Source organism: Primulina huaijiensis, chromosome 9 (genome assembly GCF_012295235.1).
Source record: "Primulina huaijiensis isolate GDHJ02 chromosome 9, ASM1229523v2, whole genome shotgun sequence".
Lineage (NCBI taxonomy): Eukaryota > Viridiplantae > Streptophyta > Magnoliopsida > Lamiales > Gesneriaceae > Primulina > Primulina huaijiensis.
This window is the reverse complement of record NC_133314.1, coordinates 17,292,153-17,307,549: the sequence shown is the minus strand read 5'-3', so window position 1 is coordinate 17,307,549 and position 15,397 is coordinate 17,292,153. Positions and strand designations below refer to the sequence as shown.

The 15,397-nt window shown below is 32.7% G+C and overlaps 1 protein-coding gene and 1 long non-coding RNA gene across 5 annotated transcripts in view; both read right to left on the bottom strand.

Annotated features, from left to right (window-relative positions):
• Positions 1-3,637: 3,637 nt before the first annotated feature.
• Positions 3,638-4,797, bottom strand: LOC140983730 (uncharacterized). The gene is made up of 3 exons (XR_012176498.1): positions 4,564-4,797; positions 4,228-4,336; positions 3,638-4,039 (listed from the first exon to the last, which is right to left on the bottom strand). It is a non-coding gene; the product is annotated as an uncharacterized lncRNA (long non-coding RNA).
• Positions 4,798-5,893: 1,096 nt separating this feature from the next.
• LOC140983729 (DExH-box ATP-dependent RNA helicase DExH7, chloroplastic) overlaps positions 5,894-15,397 on the bottom strand; it is a 37,987-nt gene continuing 28,483 nt past the window's right edge. For 2 of the 4 annotated variants that reach the window (XM_073450842.1, XM_073450846.1), the window contains exons 21-34: positions 14,672-14,776; positions 13,638-13,778; positions 13,422-13,511; positions 13,236-13,292; positions 11,661-11,744; positions 10,266-10,364; positions 10,039-10,179; positions 9,380-9,450; positions 9,114-9,183; positions 8,104-8,199; positions 7,388-7,555; positions 7,035-7,127; positions 6,806-6,928; positions 5,894-6,206 (exon numbers count right to left, since the gene is read on the bottom strand). In XM_073450842.1, the coding sequence (XP_073306943.1) occupies positions 6,129-6,206; positions 6,806-6,928; positions 7,035-7,127; positions 7,388-7,555; positions 8,104-8,199; positions 9,114-9,183; positions 9,380-9,450; positions 10,039-10,179; positions 10,266-10,364; positions 11,661-11,744; positions 13,236-13,292; positions 13,422-13,511; positions 13,638-13,778; positions 14,672-14,776 (1,416 nt within the window). In that variant the 3' untranslated portion in view covers positions 5,894-6,128. The remainder of the gene's footprint in view (positions 6,207-6,805; positions 6,929-7,034; positions 7,128-7,387; positions 7,556-8,103; positions 8,200-9,113; positions 9,184-9,379; positions 9,451-10,038; positions 10,180-10,265; positions 10,365-11,660; positions 11,745-13,235; positions 13,293-13,421; positions 13,512-13,637; positions 13,779-14,671; positions 14,777-15,397) is intronic. The other 2 variants (XM_073450845.1, XM_073450843.1) reach the window with 1 other exon arrangement.

Genomic DNA, 15,397 nt, shown 5'->3' with positions numbered 1-15,397 from the left:
ATTAATAGTATAGATTATATATTAAATGATTATAACATTGATAATTTAATAATTTTTTATAAAATTTATAATATACTAGGTAGGAGCACCTCAATTCTTGAGGAATCTTATCTAGGTTTGTAGTACAACATATGAGTATTTATATTTTTCTCCAGAGTAATTAGCCAGGTGTTCGTATTTATGTAGGCCTTATTTAATAATTTAATTTTAAAAGCTTGAAATATTATGAGCATAGTGATTTTTATTTTCTTTTATATATGTAGTCATACAGTTAGTATTTCAAGTTGGTACTGTGCTTAACAAAGTAAAAAATATGAAAAAATAAGGAATTTAAAAAAGTGAAAATAGTTAGGAAAAAGATTGAGTTGGTGTTCAAATGGGAAAATTTTAAGAACATGTCTCAAATTAGACATAAAGTATTCGTTCATTTTAAAATCTAATCAGGGATCTACTCCATAAATAAGTTATCATAAACTCGAAAATAGAGTGTTTATATTTAAATCATGGTAGTGGTTGTAAGAGTGCCAAACTTAATGACATGATTTACGTTAATGGATTTACGAACGTGGTAATTTTAACTTAAATGTTAGTTGTAGTTTGAGTTATTAAACAATGGATAAGAGCATTTAAAATCTTAGTGTAATAAAAGAAATTTGAAAACTTGTTAATGTGGACATGATTTCAATAGATTTAATTTTTTTTTATTTGAGAATTTAGTTGACGTATTTATGAATTTTGTAACTTCGAGGTTTTAAGATATTTAAACATGTGAGTTAATTTAATTCACAAGACAACTGAATAGATAAATACAACGAGAGACTAATAAAAGAAATTAAAGTATATAAATAAAAATTGTTTGAAACTCGTATTAAGAAGAAAGAGCTTGTAAGTAATATGTAAGAAAAGATATTAATAGGGAGGTGGTTGATGTGCTATGAGGAAAATAAAAAGTAAATACACAGAAATATACGTTGATTTGATCAAGCATAATCTAAAACTTATAATACGTTTACACACACGGACTACGACTAAGTATTTTCGATACTATAAGATAAATGTTTTACTATTCATTTAATGTACATGGTTGATTCCATGTTAAGCACTCTTCATGAGATGATAGCCCATACTGGGTTGGATTAAAATCTTCTTATTAGTTCTTCAAGTTATTTCAAAATTAGATAGTTGTATTGACATTGTACACAGTCGATACATGTACAATAATGATTGTTTTCCATTGAATTTGGTTTATATATTGAATCTGTAGTTAGCAAATGATGGACATTGACAAATTATAACATAACAAGTATGTTAAGCCTTAGGTAATTAAGCATATAAGTATATATAAGGTAAGATATAGGGTGTCAAGCGAATTTTCATATATTATATGAAATGTATTGAGTTATAGATAATTTATAATAAATGGCTTGGTTGTTTTTGTCGATTGCAATAAAAGCATATTAGTAACTTGTAACTGTTGGCAGGCGACAAATTACAAGCTATAATTTTTACTTAGAAACATGAGTCACCGCAGCATTTGGTGTATTTTTGACACATGTGATGTTCAAAAAAAGCTAGTCATCATTTGTTCGTGTCACGTGTTAATGAAATGAACATTGTTATAAACGATAGTATAATTTTGAAATCGTATGTATGTCTTCGTAATGAAAAGAATTTATGCACTTAGCTAAATTTAAAAATAACAATACATGTGTGGTTAATAAGAAAGGGATGGATGACAGACTACGAACTCGGGAATAAGCTACAAATACTATAATTCGTAAATATTTTATATAAAGAATGCATCAGTAATTAGTTACGAATAAAGGGAAAAGAAGATATTATTGTCATGTATTTTAGGAAAACAAAGTATTTTAGAGGGAAAAACGTGTCAATATGACTTTATATCATCTGGTTGAATAGTTTAATGTTTATTTATGTATAGAGATAAATATGGATTATAGTTTAAGGAATATTAATTGATATTTTTATGTTATAAGAAGCATTAATTAGAATGATTGAAAAAATTGGTAAATTTTATATATAATTAGTAATAATATATAATTTTCTAAGGTAGATTTTTGAGTTAATAGTTTTAATATAATATTACGTATATGAAAATATATAGATTTATTTAGTTTGTATACTTTGAAGATTTGAAGTTGGGAAAGTTGCACATCTACGCGCACACGCACGCACACACACACACACATATGGTATTCTGCGAAAAGTTTGTTGATTTATCCAAAAATTGATTTAGCTAACAACGTAGAATATCACGATTATTATTTTTTTGTTTGGAGCTAAATTCATTTTTTGTATATTCGTTTTTACATTTTTTCATGACCGTAGTAATGCAATTATTATCTCGGCTTGAAATTACGCGTAAAGAAATAAGTATTAAAAGAGTGGAAGGTGTTTGTGGAGGTAGAAATAACAAAAATACATGTTGATTTGAAGTAAAAATTGAAGTTACAAAGTTATTTTATATTTGACATGAAATATATGCCTGAGTTAAAACACTTATTCAATGACAATAATATACGTGGGATATCACAAATTTGCAAATAGAGTATTAATATTGAATGAATGATAACAAGTATAAGATTCCCATGTTTAACGATATTTATGTTGGTTGATTTATGAACGTCTTCGGTTTTTGACATTTGAAAATATCAAATGTGATTTAATCTATTGGATATTAAAGCTAATAACTACTGAAAGAAATTAATGAATCAAAGTAAGAGTAAGAAACGTTAAATAAATAGCCAAGTATGTTGGATAATACGTTAATAAGGTAATAGTGTCTTTACTAACTCTATCTACAATTTGATTCTGTCGCACATACATTGTTGGTACCTATTTTTATTTCAATATCGATCGTATAAGTTAGGAAATGAGAATATTATCATTTTTAAAATTAGATATTTTAAAATGATTAATAACTGTCTACAAACTTTAGAGAAAATTAAAAATAGTAGAATTATATAAATTTTTATTCAATGAATACAACAGTTATTAGTTATGAGTCGAAGGAATAAAGATATTTATGTTATGTAAATAAAATCAATAAAGTCTTATAGAGGACAAAAAACATGTTAATATGAAATCATATTATCTAAGTGAGTACTTTAATATTTACTTTTTTTTATATATATGTTAATATATTTTATAGCCTAAGTTATATTAACTAGTATTTTTTATTTTAAGAAAATTAATTAGAAACGTAAAAACACTTGACAAACGTTAGATATGATAAACAATAATATGTAATAGCAAACTTTAGATATCATAAACAATAATATGTAATTATTTAATATAGCTTTATGGGTCGATAGCTTCACTACAATGTTATATTTGGTTTTGTTAGTTAATGGATTTAGTTGTGGAATTACTTATAATTTAAAACTATGTTATACAGTTAAATATTTATTAAAAGCAAGTGCCAAGAACCCGTTTAAAATTCGAGCTAACACACGTAAAAAAAAAATTAGTTCGTGGGAGTTTTGGAAGCGAAAGTTAAGTGAGCTGTCGAAATTTATGAATATTTTTAAATAGGTCAGGTGGAATGCAAAATAAAAGTCGTGGAGCATAAAAAGGTAAAAATTCATTCGAGAAAGAAAGTATAGATTTCATTTTTGGAATCATGAGAGCCAGTTAACAATATGACTTTTCTTTTGCTGACAACATTCAAGTAACGAGAAGCACAGACGTCCGTGTTCACAAGGAATTTAATATAAGGACAAGCCAATGGTAAACAACAATATAATCGCGTACATTTTAACAAGTGTAAACTTGCCACAAGTAAAAATAAGTATTGGCACATAGGTAGGAAGAAATTTATTATTGAAGAACACGAAGCTCGCGCGTAATTCTCCAAAGGTATGAAGAAGTTAGCAATAGAAGATAACTATCGCTTGTACACCGTAAATCATTCTTGCTAAAGTCCAGCTTTCGGAGAATCTCCAATGTTGCAAGTCCAGATAGTTCATTAGTAATCATGTCAAGGTTAAAGAAATCCTAGACAAGAACAAGGCAAGAGCTGGCCGAAGAAATTAGAAAGAGTAAGAGAACCGAGGTGAAAACATTACAAGGAAGCTAACAACCCAAAACGAAGTAGCTGTGAAAGGCATACACGTAGAACAAGAACAAAAGAAGAAGAAACACAAGAATCAGGGGTAAAATATATATATAAAAAAAGGGGACAAAGTAAAAGCAGTAGAAGCTTACCAATGGCGGGAGGGGAAAGGCGGGCAGCAGAGATAAGAGCGAGAAGCTGAAAGAAGAAGAAGTCCGCCGCCGACGAACCGACCAAACCTTTTTTTCTGGACCTTGCTCGCTGCAATGGGGCAAAGACAAAAACCAAGGCAAGGTAAAAGGGCAAGGAACAATGTCAAAGAGAGCAAATCAAACGAACAAAAAACAGAACAAGGAAGCGAACCAACCAAAGACGAAGCAACTCTAAAAAACAGGCAACCAACACAAGAGAAGAGGAAGAACAAACCCAAGATTTCAAGATAAGCTCGCGGGAAAAAGGGAAAGAAAGCAAACACAGTAGAATCTCACCAATCTGTACAAGCCTTTTTTTTTTCTGGGATCTGTTTGCTGTAACCGAGGCAAAACGAGAACCAAGGCAAGAAAAACAAAGGAGGACGAGGGATATGAAGAGACGAACAAACAGCTGTGCAACCGGAAGCTACGGGTGTGGTGGAGAGAAGAACACATCCCACCTGATATCGTCCTGGGCTGTGGTGTGGTGGAAGAGACACGTGTTTAGGGGTGTAACCTGGTACCGTGACTAAACTGATCATTTCACTCAACTTCACGCTTTAATATAAGTGTATAATATATATATATATATATATATATATATATATAACTCTTCGATCCGATTGGTGGAAAAAATAAGTGTATACTTATGCTAATGATCTCGATATATTGAATATTAGTAATAAAATATAGTTTTCTGTACAGTAAAATTTTGTGTGAAAACATATAACTACGTAGAAATATTTTCACTCAAGTTATGTGTTATTTGTTTTATTTTTTTTCTATTTTTATGAATTATGAAAATCAATAAATAGTTAGGTTCTCGTAAGTCGTGGCTGACATATCACACCAACGTAACTAATTTAAGCAAATGAGTTGTGTATTCACTTTTTGACAGAATAAATTTAATGTGAAAATTTCACAAATATCTTATTCGTTCCATGAATCAACACCTAATTATATTTATAATAAAATAAAAATATTTTTGATATTAAAAATAATATTTTTTATATCAAAAAATTGACATGTAAAACTGGTTTACATGAGTTTTTGTGTTTAAAAAATTACATTAATTGTTGATTGACAGTCCATAATAAATTGATATATCTTTTTTGACTCAAAATTTGAGAGATCTTAAAACTCTAGAATTTTTGAGAGATCTTAAAACTCTAGAATTTTTCATATACTTTACATTTTCATTTTAAATTTTTCGTTGACAAAAAAAGGTAGATTTTGAGTATATAATTTCCAATTAATCAACTGCATACTGAAATGTGAAACGGGCACAGCACATAAGCTCATCTGAAATATGTCAGAAAAATTAAAAATTTTCCCTTTTGTCAAAATAATAAATGCAAAATTTTATTTTTATCAAAATAATACGTGAGATACATTAAAATTTTCACAAAATGAGAAAATTCATATTTTATTAAATTTCTCTCAAGGAAAAATTACAAAGGGATGAGTTATCGAAATTGAAATATGATTTACGAGGTAGGCTGGGAGGGTTTTTTAGGTCCTTCAATAATTATATCAATACTCCATCACTCCTAAGCTAGCTGCAAATTGTGAAATACTTGATAATATTTCTAGTTTAAAAACTAAACAAACTTACCAACTCAACTACTCAAGGCATAAAAGTCGAATCGTTTATTTGCGGATCTACCAAATAGGCTATGTTCCTTATTCTTGAGTGAATCTAATGTAGGGTATCCCAGGATTATTCCATCCTTTCAGAGATGAATGATGTCTGAAAGGGACAACAACCTATTCTTATGTATCAAACGATTTTGTAACAGAAATAACACTGCTTACTTTGAGTCATCTTGCTTAAATCTGCAACAGATGAGGATTGAACAAAGTCAAGGGATCGGTTTATCCTCTTCCAGGAACAAGTGAATAATAGATCTCATAACTTCATTATCCGCCATGGACGAATTCTGCAGAAACAGAAAGGGAATTAGTGGAAAATCATTGATTCAAATACAATCTCCCAAAATTCGTCTCAAATAATCACCAAACTTTTTTTTGAAACCATTCGTTACCAAACTTCATCTTCATACTTATGGTTAAAAAACGAATGACTCGTCGTTCAAAAGTTCATCACTGGCAGACTTTAAGTTGGAAAATTGGCACAAGTACTAGAAAAGATACCGACAACAAATAATATTATGAACAAGACAATGTCAGTAAAAGGTAAACTTTTTTATGAAGTTCAACTGGGCTGGAATATTCTATGAGTGACTGGTGCATGGGCATGAGCATGAGCTACGGCTCATGTTGGACCATCCTAACAACCCATGACCAGTAGTGGCGCATGGGAATGGGCCAAGGCCCATGTTGGTTCAGCCTAATGGCTCATGATCGTTACAAAAAAAGTGCACTTTCTAGCAAAGCAATACATATATGTGCGGAGGATGGAAATTAGGTCTAGCCATAAATCATATTAGGATGTCTTGGAAAGGAGGTTCAAGGTCAAGTGAACATTCGGCATCATTTGCAACTAGAAGGATCATATAGCAATGCACAAATATGGTACCTGTGGATTACTAATGAGCCCCTTTAGAATAGAATGTAGAGTTGAGCGAAGTTCTTTGAAGAGGACCGCAGTTTGAGCCGGCGCTTCCATTGTCAGCCAATTATCTACAATGATTCGTCCAGTCTGTAATATCAAGAGAAGACACCATTACAAACCATTAGTAAATTAGTGTACATAAGAAACAACAATGAAATCCCAATAAAATCCTTGAGTTAAAGAAAAAAGATACCACATGCTGAACACTTATTGATCCCCCAAACAACAAAATAGAGTAGGGGGAAACAATTGTTGTGTCTCGCAGGAATACTTTCTTGGTCTCTACCTGAAATTATGATTTATAAGAAGGTTATACATATAATTGTAAAAACAAAATTCCCTTAGAAAAATCAGTGTAAATTTTTCTCCATCGGAAAATATGATTTATAAGAGGGTTTATAAATCAATGTAGAAAAAAATTTCCCTTCTATTTTTTCTTTTATTTATTTCTTTCATTAATTTTGTTTTACAGTAAAAAATTTATGTTCTTTGGTGGGCAGTGGGTTGGGGTGTCAGCATCCATCCACAGAGTCAAAAAGCACGAACCTTTTCGAGAAAGACAAGAAATGGATATTCAAATGCTTTCTGGTTACTGTTAACAGAAGAAGGGTGTATGTGAACTTCTCTTTTTCCATCATAGCATACTGGACGACCTATTGCATTGCTTCCTTCAATTTTGGCCACATTAGGATAGAGACCCGCACAAATTATTGCCTGAATATGTAACTTGAGGATCAGAAGAGCCAAAAAAATTTCCACAGTCCATGAAAGAAAAGACATCATAAGTTTTGGTTTTTCAACTTTGTCTATTTACAATTGTTCTAACTGCCAATTAATGTTGGATGGTGGGTCAATACTTATCCATAACATCTACAGGCTAATACAAAATCTATCAGGTTTGACCGCTTTTTCTAGTAAACCATGCATTGACTCCTTCACAGGGTATTGAATAATGACACTCTCATTTCTTGTGTAGGTAAACTCGATGACATGAGATAAGATAACTAAAAATGTAACACACACTATTGTGTTATAGTAGTGTCAGGTAAGTTAAAATAACATGATGATGGATGTGATCCAATAATTCCTGGGCAGGCATAAATCACAAGTCAACCGCTAACAAGACATCGGAAGCAAATCTACTGACAAAGAAGAAAATACATTAATAATGCACTCTAACTATGATGTTTAAGCAGATTTTGAGACCCAATGGCACATGATAATCAAGTTGATGGAACTTGAGGATGGCGAAATAATTTTACCTTTACTACAACAAAATGACTTGAGTGTTTATTGAATGGTTGTGAGAAATCTGAAAGCCAACTGTCGAGTTTTTCTTTCTTTTTACGGCCAAACTGCTTCGGAAAAAATATACTAAATTAAATGCAAGCTGGAATGCAAAGTTTTCAGAACAAAAGTCAATGTCAGAAATACGGGGAAATATCGGTCTCACCAAAAGAACTCGTACAGTCATCAAGATCTTTACACATCAAATGTTTTATCAATTTACCTGGGACCCTGGTGTCAGATCTGATAACCCAAAATAATATGCAAAAGACTCCAAACAAATATGGGAATCAATTTTTTGTGGCCAAAGTCCCAGGATTAGAAAAATAACTACGGGATTTCCACAGGTAGCATTCCAGTAAGGAAAATTACTAACACAGATCAACAAAATCTCTGCTGAAATTTTCGAACCAATGTGAAAATGGGTGTTCGAAACATGATACTTTTCTGTCATCAAATATGACAAATATAATTGTTATATATTGTCTCAGTCAAAATTAAATGGAAAGTCATTAAACTCAGGAAAACAAGCATCATGAAGAAATGTCTACGAATTACTGCCAGAAGGTCAGAATTCCATGCACTCATATTGTGTGAATCATGATATCTAAGTTGACAAAAATCTGTCTTCCGAACTGTCTTCATTCCATCCTTCAACCACTTTTCAAAAGAATCAAGATCCAAATGAATCAAGATAGAACACAAATTAATGCTAATAACAGTTTCTCTGGCTTTTCTAGATTATCTGCAACAGCAGGTAAATAAGACTAGATAAGAATATATTTTTAATCGCTTGTACACAAGATTTTTTTCTCAGTTTGGAGTTGTGTGTTCGTTATTACTCAGTAACTGAAATATATAATCATGCAGAGTGTTCATTACAGTTATCCGAGGGAAAAATAATCTCTAGTACAGAAAGCAAACACATGAATGAATCCCAAGAATTGACAACCATGGCTTGTCTTGGTAACTTAAACAAAAGTACCTGATAATCTCTTGGAATATTTATCAGCCCAATGTCAGCAAGCAACGTACCAAATTGTATTCTCATATCCCTAGAATAATAGCATGCTAGTTTAAATGCAACATTCACTTTATATTCCTAGAAGATGTAAGTTAAGCTATTTTTATATTTATGCAAGCTTTTTATAGCACAAATCTTAAGAGAGACTCTCAACTACAAGTTCCAGAGAGAATATAATTAACCATGGTTGTATACAAGTCAATACCAACAGGAGACAGACATTATACCTTATCATGTACATGACAGAGCTGCTTAAGAAATGTGAACTGCAAAATTTTTGAGCTGCTTGAACTCCATGCTGAAAAACATTACAAGTTATCACCTTCATAATTTATGTGAAATAAATAAGGACCTCCCATAAACTGAGATAGCAACAACCACAGTACGAATAAGACCATAGATGTTCAATCTATAGAGAAGCGACAAGGCAAAAAGGTAAAGTTGAAATTAATCATGTCGGGTGGTATGATTTACTAATTTTAAGTGGATTCCCTTATCAAACCAACAATTACATAAATATGAAAAAACTGCTGGCGTCTCCCAAAACATGGGGGATCTCCACCAATTTTGGGCAGCTAGAATATTTAAATTAGATTGGCAAACCAAACCAGCTAGCGAAAGAATATATTTTAGAAGTTTTATCACATCTTTAGGCCAACAATCAGGCACTGTATACCATTAAAATGATAGTTTCAATTCAAAGTGTTGAAACATTTACAAAAGCAATATAGCCACCAAACTGGCCTAGTAACAAGAATGCTGCATGCAAGAACTCAATTTGTTGTCATGTAACTATGAAATTGGGAAAAATAAATCAAAGCTTAGTATGGTGGTGGGCCAAACGGAATAACAGATATGCCCTTCGGCAATATATAGACAGACCAACCTCAGTCAGAATTTTATCCCATTTTTGATACGCAATCAGCATGACTAGATGATCTGAATGCCGGATAGTGTCAACTGGAACAGCCGTATCACCTACCTTATCAGTCAGCAAAGCCAATTTTGCTTTATCAACATTTTCTCTCTGCAAATTGTTTTGTGTACATTACGTTGTAAATTCATTCCCTCAATGAACTCAAGGAAAAATCTACAGAGCCTTAAAATAACTACCTCATCTCTTGGATGTACAAATGGTGACTTGTAACTCAAAAAAGCTGAAATGGTAAGAATTGGTGACAAACAACTAAATATTCCGCCATATAACATCATCTGCAATTCAAACAAGAACACAAGATTAAGGCTTCCAAAAAATTTTAATGCATAGCAGAGCATCCAATGGGTGTTTACCATATAAAAAACAAAGGGAAAACCATCCATCAGCCTCTTTTTCACAAAGGGAAGAAAGTGATATGAGGAAATCAAACTGCCAATAATTCTTAAACTAAACTAACCAATCAAAGTGTGAAGACCATTTAAAAAAATTACCTAGGCACTATGAAAATGTTGAAATGTCATGACAAAAAACACTAGGTAAAAATTGATGTTTAAAGATGGGACACCTAACCCACGTTCTGCTGTCAACAGCTCGCTCTTGCTAAACTATACCTATATGAATGAACTCTGGGGGTACTTGAACTTCGTGCTCGAGTGGATTTCATCTATACCAAATCGCAAACAAGAAAAGCATATTTAGAGAGAACTTAAGTGAGATTCTCATCTTGTATTCCCTCCACCCCCATCCACGAAAATAGAAACCTCCCCCTCATCTATTTCGGTCCTAGCTAGGGTGGAGGGAATACAAGATGAGAATCTCGCTTAAGTTCTCTCTAAATATGCTTTTCTTGTTTGCGATTTGGTATAGATGAAATCCACTCGAGCATGAAAATAGAAACCTCCCCCTCATCTATTTCGGTCCTAGCTCAACTGTAATTTCATCTACAACCAATAATTCTTTTTAGGGCAGCTGATGGGACAGTAAAATTTGGAAGTAAACATTGTCGATATTGGAGTTTGTTCGATGCACGGGAGTGCAAAAATATGTTTGCCGTCTCAGATACAGTCACTGGTAGTACAGTATTGGGGTTTCTCATGTCCGAAATTGAGGAAAAACTGATGCCTGTGATATGATAGAAACATGAGTTGTGCTGCACAAAATAAGTTTTCCTCATTCAGTATATATTTCAGGTGATTGTAAAATCGGGTTGCACTCGGTGAACAGCCATATGTAACGAAACTCCGATGGGAGTCATGGGACAATGGTGAAGGAAAAATTGGCTTGATTCAGCTGCGTTCAGCGTGAACAAATTCTCAACCCGTCGACTAATATTCAGTACCATAACTCTCTATGTTAATTCATTGAACAATTCATCTACCTAATGATCCAACTAACAGGTAAATTCATATCACAGTCAAATACTTTACCAAAAGTTACCACTGAAAACTAAAGCACCAGCATGGCACATAAAATCAATCTGTCATCTTTTCCTTGAATCTGGCAAGATGACACTTCAATATTGAATTCTTAAGATTTTGGGTAGTATTAAAAAGAAGTTTGATTATGCATGCCTTTCCAATCAGTACATCGACTGGGAGTCTCGCCAGATGATGGCCAAGAGGTGTCAACTCTTCATTTCCTTCAATGGCCCCAACCTATGGAGATAGTTCAACTTCAGCATGACAATTGAAGCACAGAAATCAAATGCCATAAAGACAAATTATAGGAAGTTTTTCCCCGGCGTGAACGATAAGAAAAAATAACTCTACAACATTAGATGATATCAAATATCATTACCATAAACTTAGCCTGAAACCATGCGTAGGTAAGGAAAAAATATGTTTGGGTGAAGTCGGAAAAATCTCTGTTCATAGTTCTGAAAAACATTGGTAGGTGCAATGAAATAAGTGTTATGTTATAATAAAATCCCAAGATAGTAGGTTAGCGATTACACTAGTTGCAATGTATTTTTGCATTTGCATCAATTTAGTAGATATTCTAGGATTTGATCACTAGATTCAGGGGAATTAGTTGTTCCAACTATTCTTATATAGATACTGTGTATTTTGATTGTAACAAATTTAAGGAATCATCCACTTAGAATGGCAAGTTTATAACTGGTTATTTCACCAAAATCTAGGGAAGGTGAATCTGGTTACATGGAGAAGCAAAAAACAATAAGTAGTTACCTAAATAGTGCATAAACAAAATATAGCTAACAAAATATAGAGCTATAGCAAGGGGAACATGCGAGCTAATTTTGGATACAGAGACTGAAGACGAACTTGAATGTGGCTTCGAAACAGGTCCATTAATATATTAAGTGATAGTACACCAACAATCACATGTTCCACAATCCAGTCAAATTAAGATGCAAAATATAATATTTTAGCCAGGATTTCATCAAAATTAAAATAGAAAAAGAAAACCTGCAACTTGCCCAACTTCCAACTGTGTTTTGAGATGTAGATTTTCTTACAAAGACATAAAAGTGGATTTGATCCTTGTGGAAACAAGACCGGAATAACTAATTTGTACTCAATGGTTTGAGGGAGAGTTTTTGGAAATTCGGGAAAAAAGACCTATGATAATATGTTAGGTAGTCGATTATCCATAACTTATTTCCGTATCTAAATCAATTAGTAGATATTTGGGATTCCGTGCACATATTCAAGGATTTTGGCTATTTCCTATAATCCAATAAAGCATTGGACAAAGACAGGTTTCTGTCTGGGGTCTAAATAGTGGTAAAAATGAATTTAATAATAAAAAAATTGTTTTCCAAAATTGAAATCAAGCATTCTCTATCCAGTATTATGACATGTATGGACCTGAAAATTTTAATGCAAGTTACTTCAAAATTGAAGATGGAAGAAGTCTGTTAACCTACAGAGACATGCATGATTTGGTTTCATACTCTTATTTATCTTTCAGAACATGTGATGTTGCTCTTCCATTCTCTATATATATATATGGGTGATGTGCATATATGTATCTAATATTAAAAGGTGCCAAAAATCAGCAATTTCAGTTTTGTTTATCAATTGAATCAAGGCCTTGTAATCAGCCCTAGAGAAGTAAAACTGTGCCTTCGCTAACATATTGGTCATTCTGGCCTCAATTCAGAAAAAATGGAAAACAATTACCTCATACAGAGAAGAAATTGCCGAGGCAATGGCCTCTTCCCTGGGAGGTTCCAAAGCCTGAAAATGGTAATTTGGACCAAATAAACTTAGTGACAAAAGGCACATGCTGTTAGATTAGAACTTTGCAACAAAATCTAAAAGATGAGTAAACAAACAACTGGTTTATAGTACAATATTAGAAGTCACCTCAAGTAAAAATTGCTTTATGCCACCAAGAGAGAGAATCTTTACTTGCAGACACAACTCAACCAATGGCATTCGCTTCATCTCTGGTATCTAGATTGCCAAAACACATTAACACACATTCGGAATAAATTTGGTCAAAGTGAGTCAAGTACAGTAACATAATCTACATAGATACTCGTCCATTTATTTATTCTTTCTTACTAGAACAGTCATTACCTGATATGGGCGCATTAACTTTTCATATCTATGGCGAGTATACAAACAAAAGCAAATTCCCGGCTTCACGCGTCCAGCTCTTCCTCGCCTTTGCCTAGCATTTGCTTGAGATATCCAATCTTCCACCATGCTTGATAGTTTCTTTTTGCATCAATCACAGTACGTAGTGTATGTATTGAGAGATAGATATCAAAAGTTACGCAAATTCAACATATTTCCAAATCAACAATTCATACACACTCACAGAGGTCATAACATATCCTAGATAAAAAGGAGTCAGCAGTTGTAAAAGAAAATTAACTAATATTATATGGAACATTATTACACTTGTGTAATTTAAATGTTGTCACTTCATAGAGCATCTTTTTGCACCCCATTGTATACCTAGATAGATCTAGGTTTCTAGGATGGTTACATCACTTTCCAACAACCGTAATAAAGTTTTCGAAACATTATGAATTGTCGCTTCCTGTTACGGTATTCCCCAAAAGGAGGAAAATTACAACTAACACCAGAACAAACCCGGTGACTTTTGAGACAAAGGACCATGTAAAATATCTAGCATTCATTAGTGGAAAATAGTGGTGGCTGAAACCGCTTTGTTCCACCAAATCAAGAAACCCCTCGATCAGCATAAAAAAGTCATTTCATATTCTATTTTTAAGAAGATAAAAGATCCTAGTTCAGTTTCTAACCATCCAACAAAGGCCAACAGAACATTGAAGTTAACAAGAAAAGTACGTTCTGGAATGTGCATCAGTGATGCAATGTAGTAACTAGCTTAAGTAACAAGGAAAACACATTCTGGAACGTGTATCAATGATACAATGAGGTAACTAGCTTAACTACCATAATGCAAGATCAAATTATAGTATTCTCTCACTTGAAAACTGAAAAGCTTCTTCTTTTGGTGAAATATTCTTAAGCATATAATAACCAAATAAGAATTCATCCAAACTGCAAGTTTGTTAGGACAATTCGTCACAAAAAACATAACTTATTTCTAAAGGAAATACATGAAGACATGAACAGACCTTTTGAGGATTATAGTGATACTCCTTATGCTTTCCACAATCTACCACATACACCACGTCATCTACAGTTATACTCGTTTCTGCAATATTTGTGGCAATTATAACCTGGAAATAAGAGCAAAAGAAAATATTCAGTATAATGAATATATTTTACACATAAAACGAGATCACTCTTATAAAACACTGAGCAGAAGATCCATGTCTCTCATTTCCCACTGATATTTTATGAACAAGATAACAGCAAAAACACTAAGCATACCTCTTTCAAAACCACAATACTCAGGCACCATGCATTAGTATAAACTACTATTTCTAACGATTAGGGGTGGGCATTCGAGTATGAGTACCCGACACCTAACCCAACCTGATCGGGTGCCCGCTGTTTATAAAAAAAAATTAAGTAGCCCTAAACTAATTCAATCTATTTGGTCGTTATATTTTCTGCCACTAGTTTGTATCAATCGGCAAAATAATGATGAATGGTAGGTATGCATTATTTATGAGGAAAAAAGTAAGGTCATATTTTGCAGTGGAAAAAATGGAATCGACATCGTGAATTCAGATGATGAAATTGCGCAGAAATCTCTTGCGTTCAGACAAGGAAGAACACCTATAATTAGGTGCATAAATTCACCTCATTTCTCTTCTCATTCTCAGTTCTTTTCTCTCATGTCATAGAATTTGAGTGCTTAGTTCTATAATATTTGTGAGGTGTTAGAGAGTGTG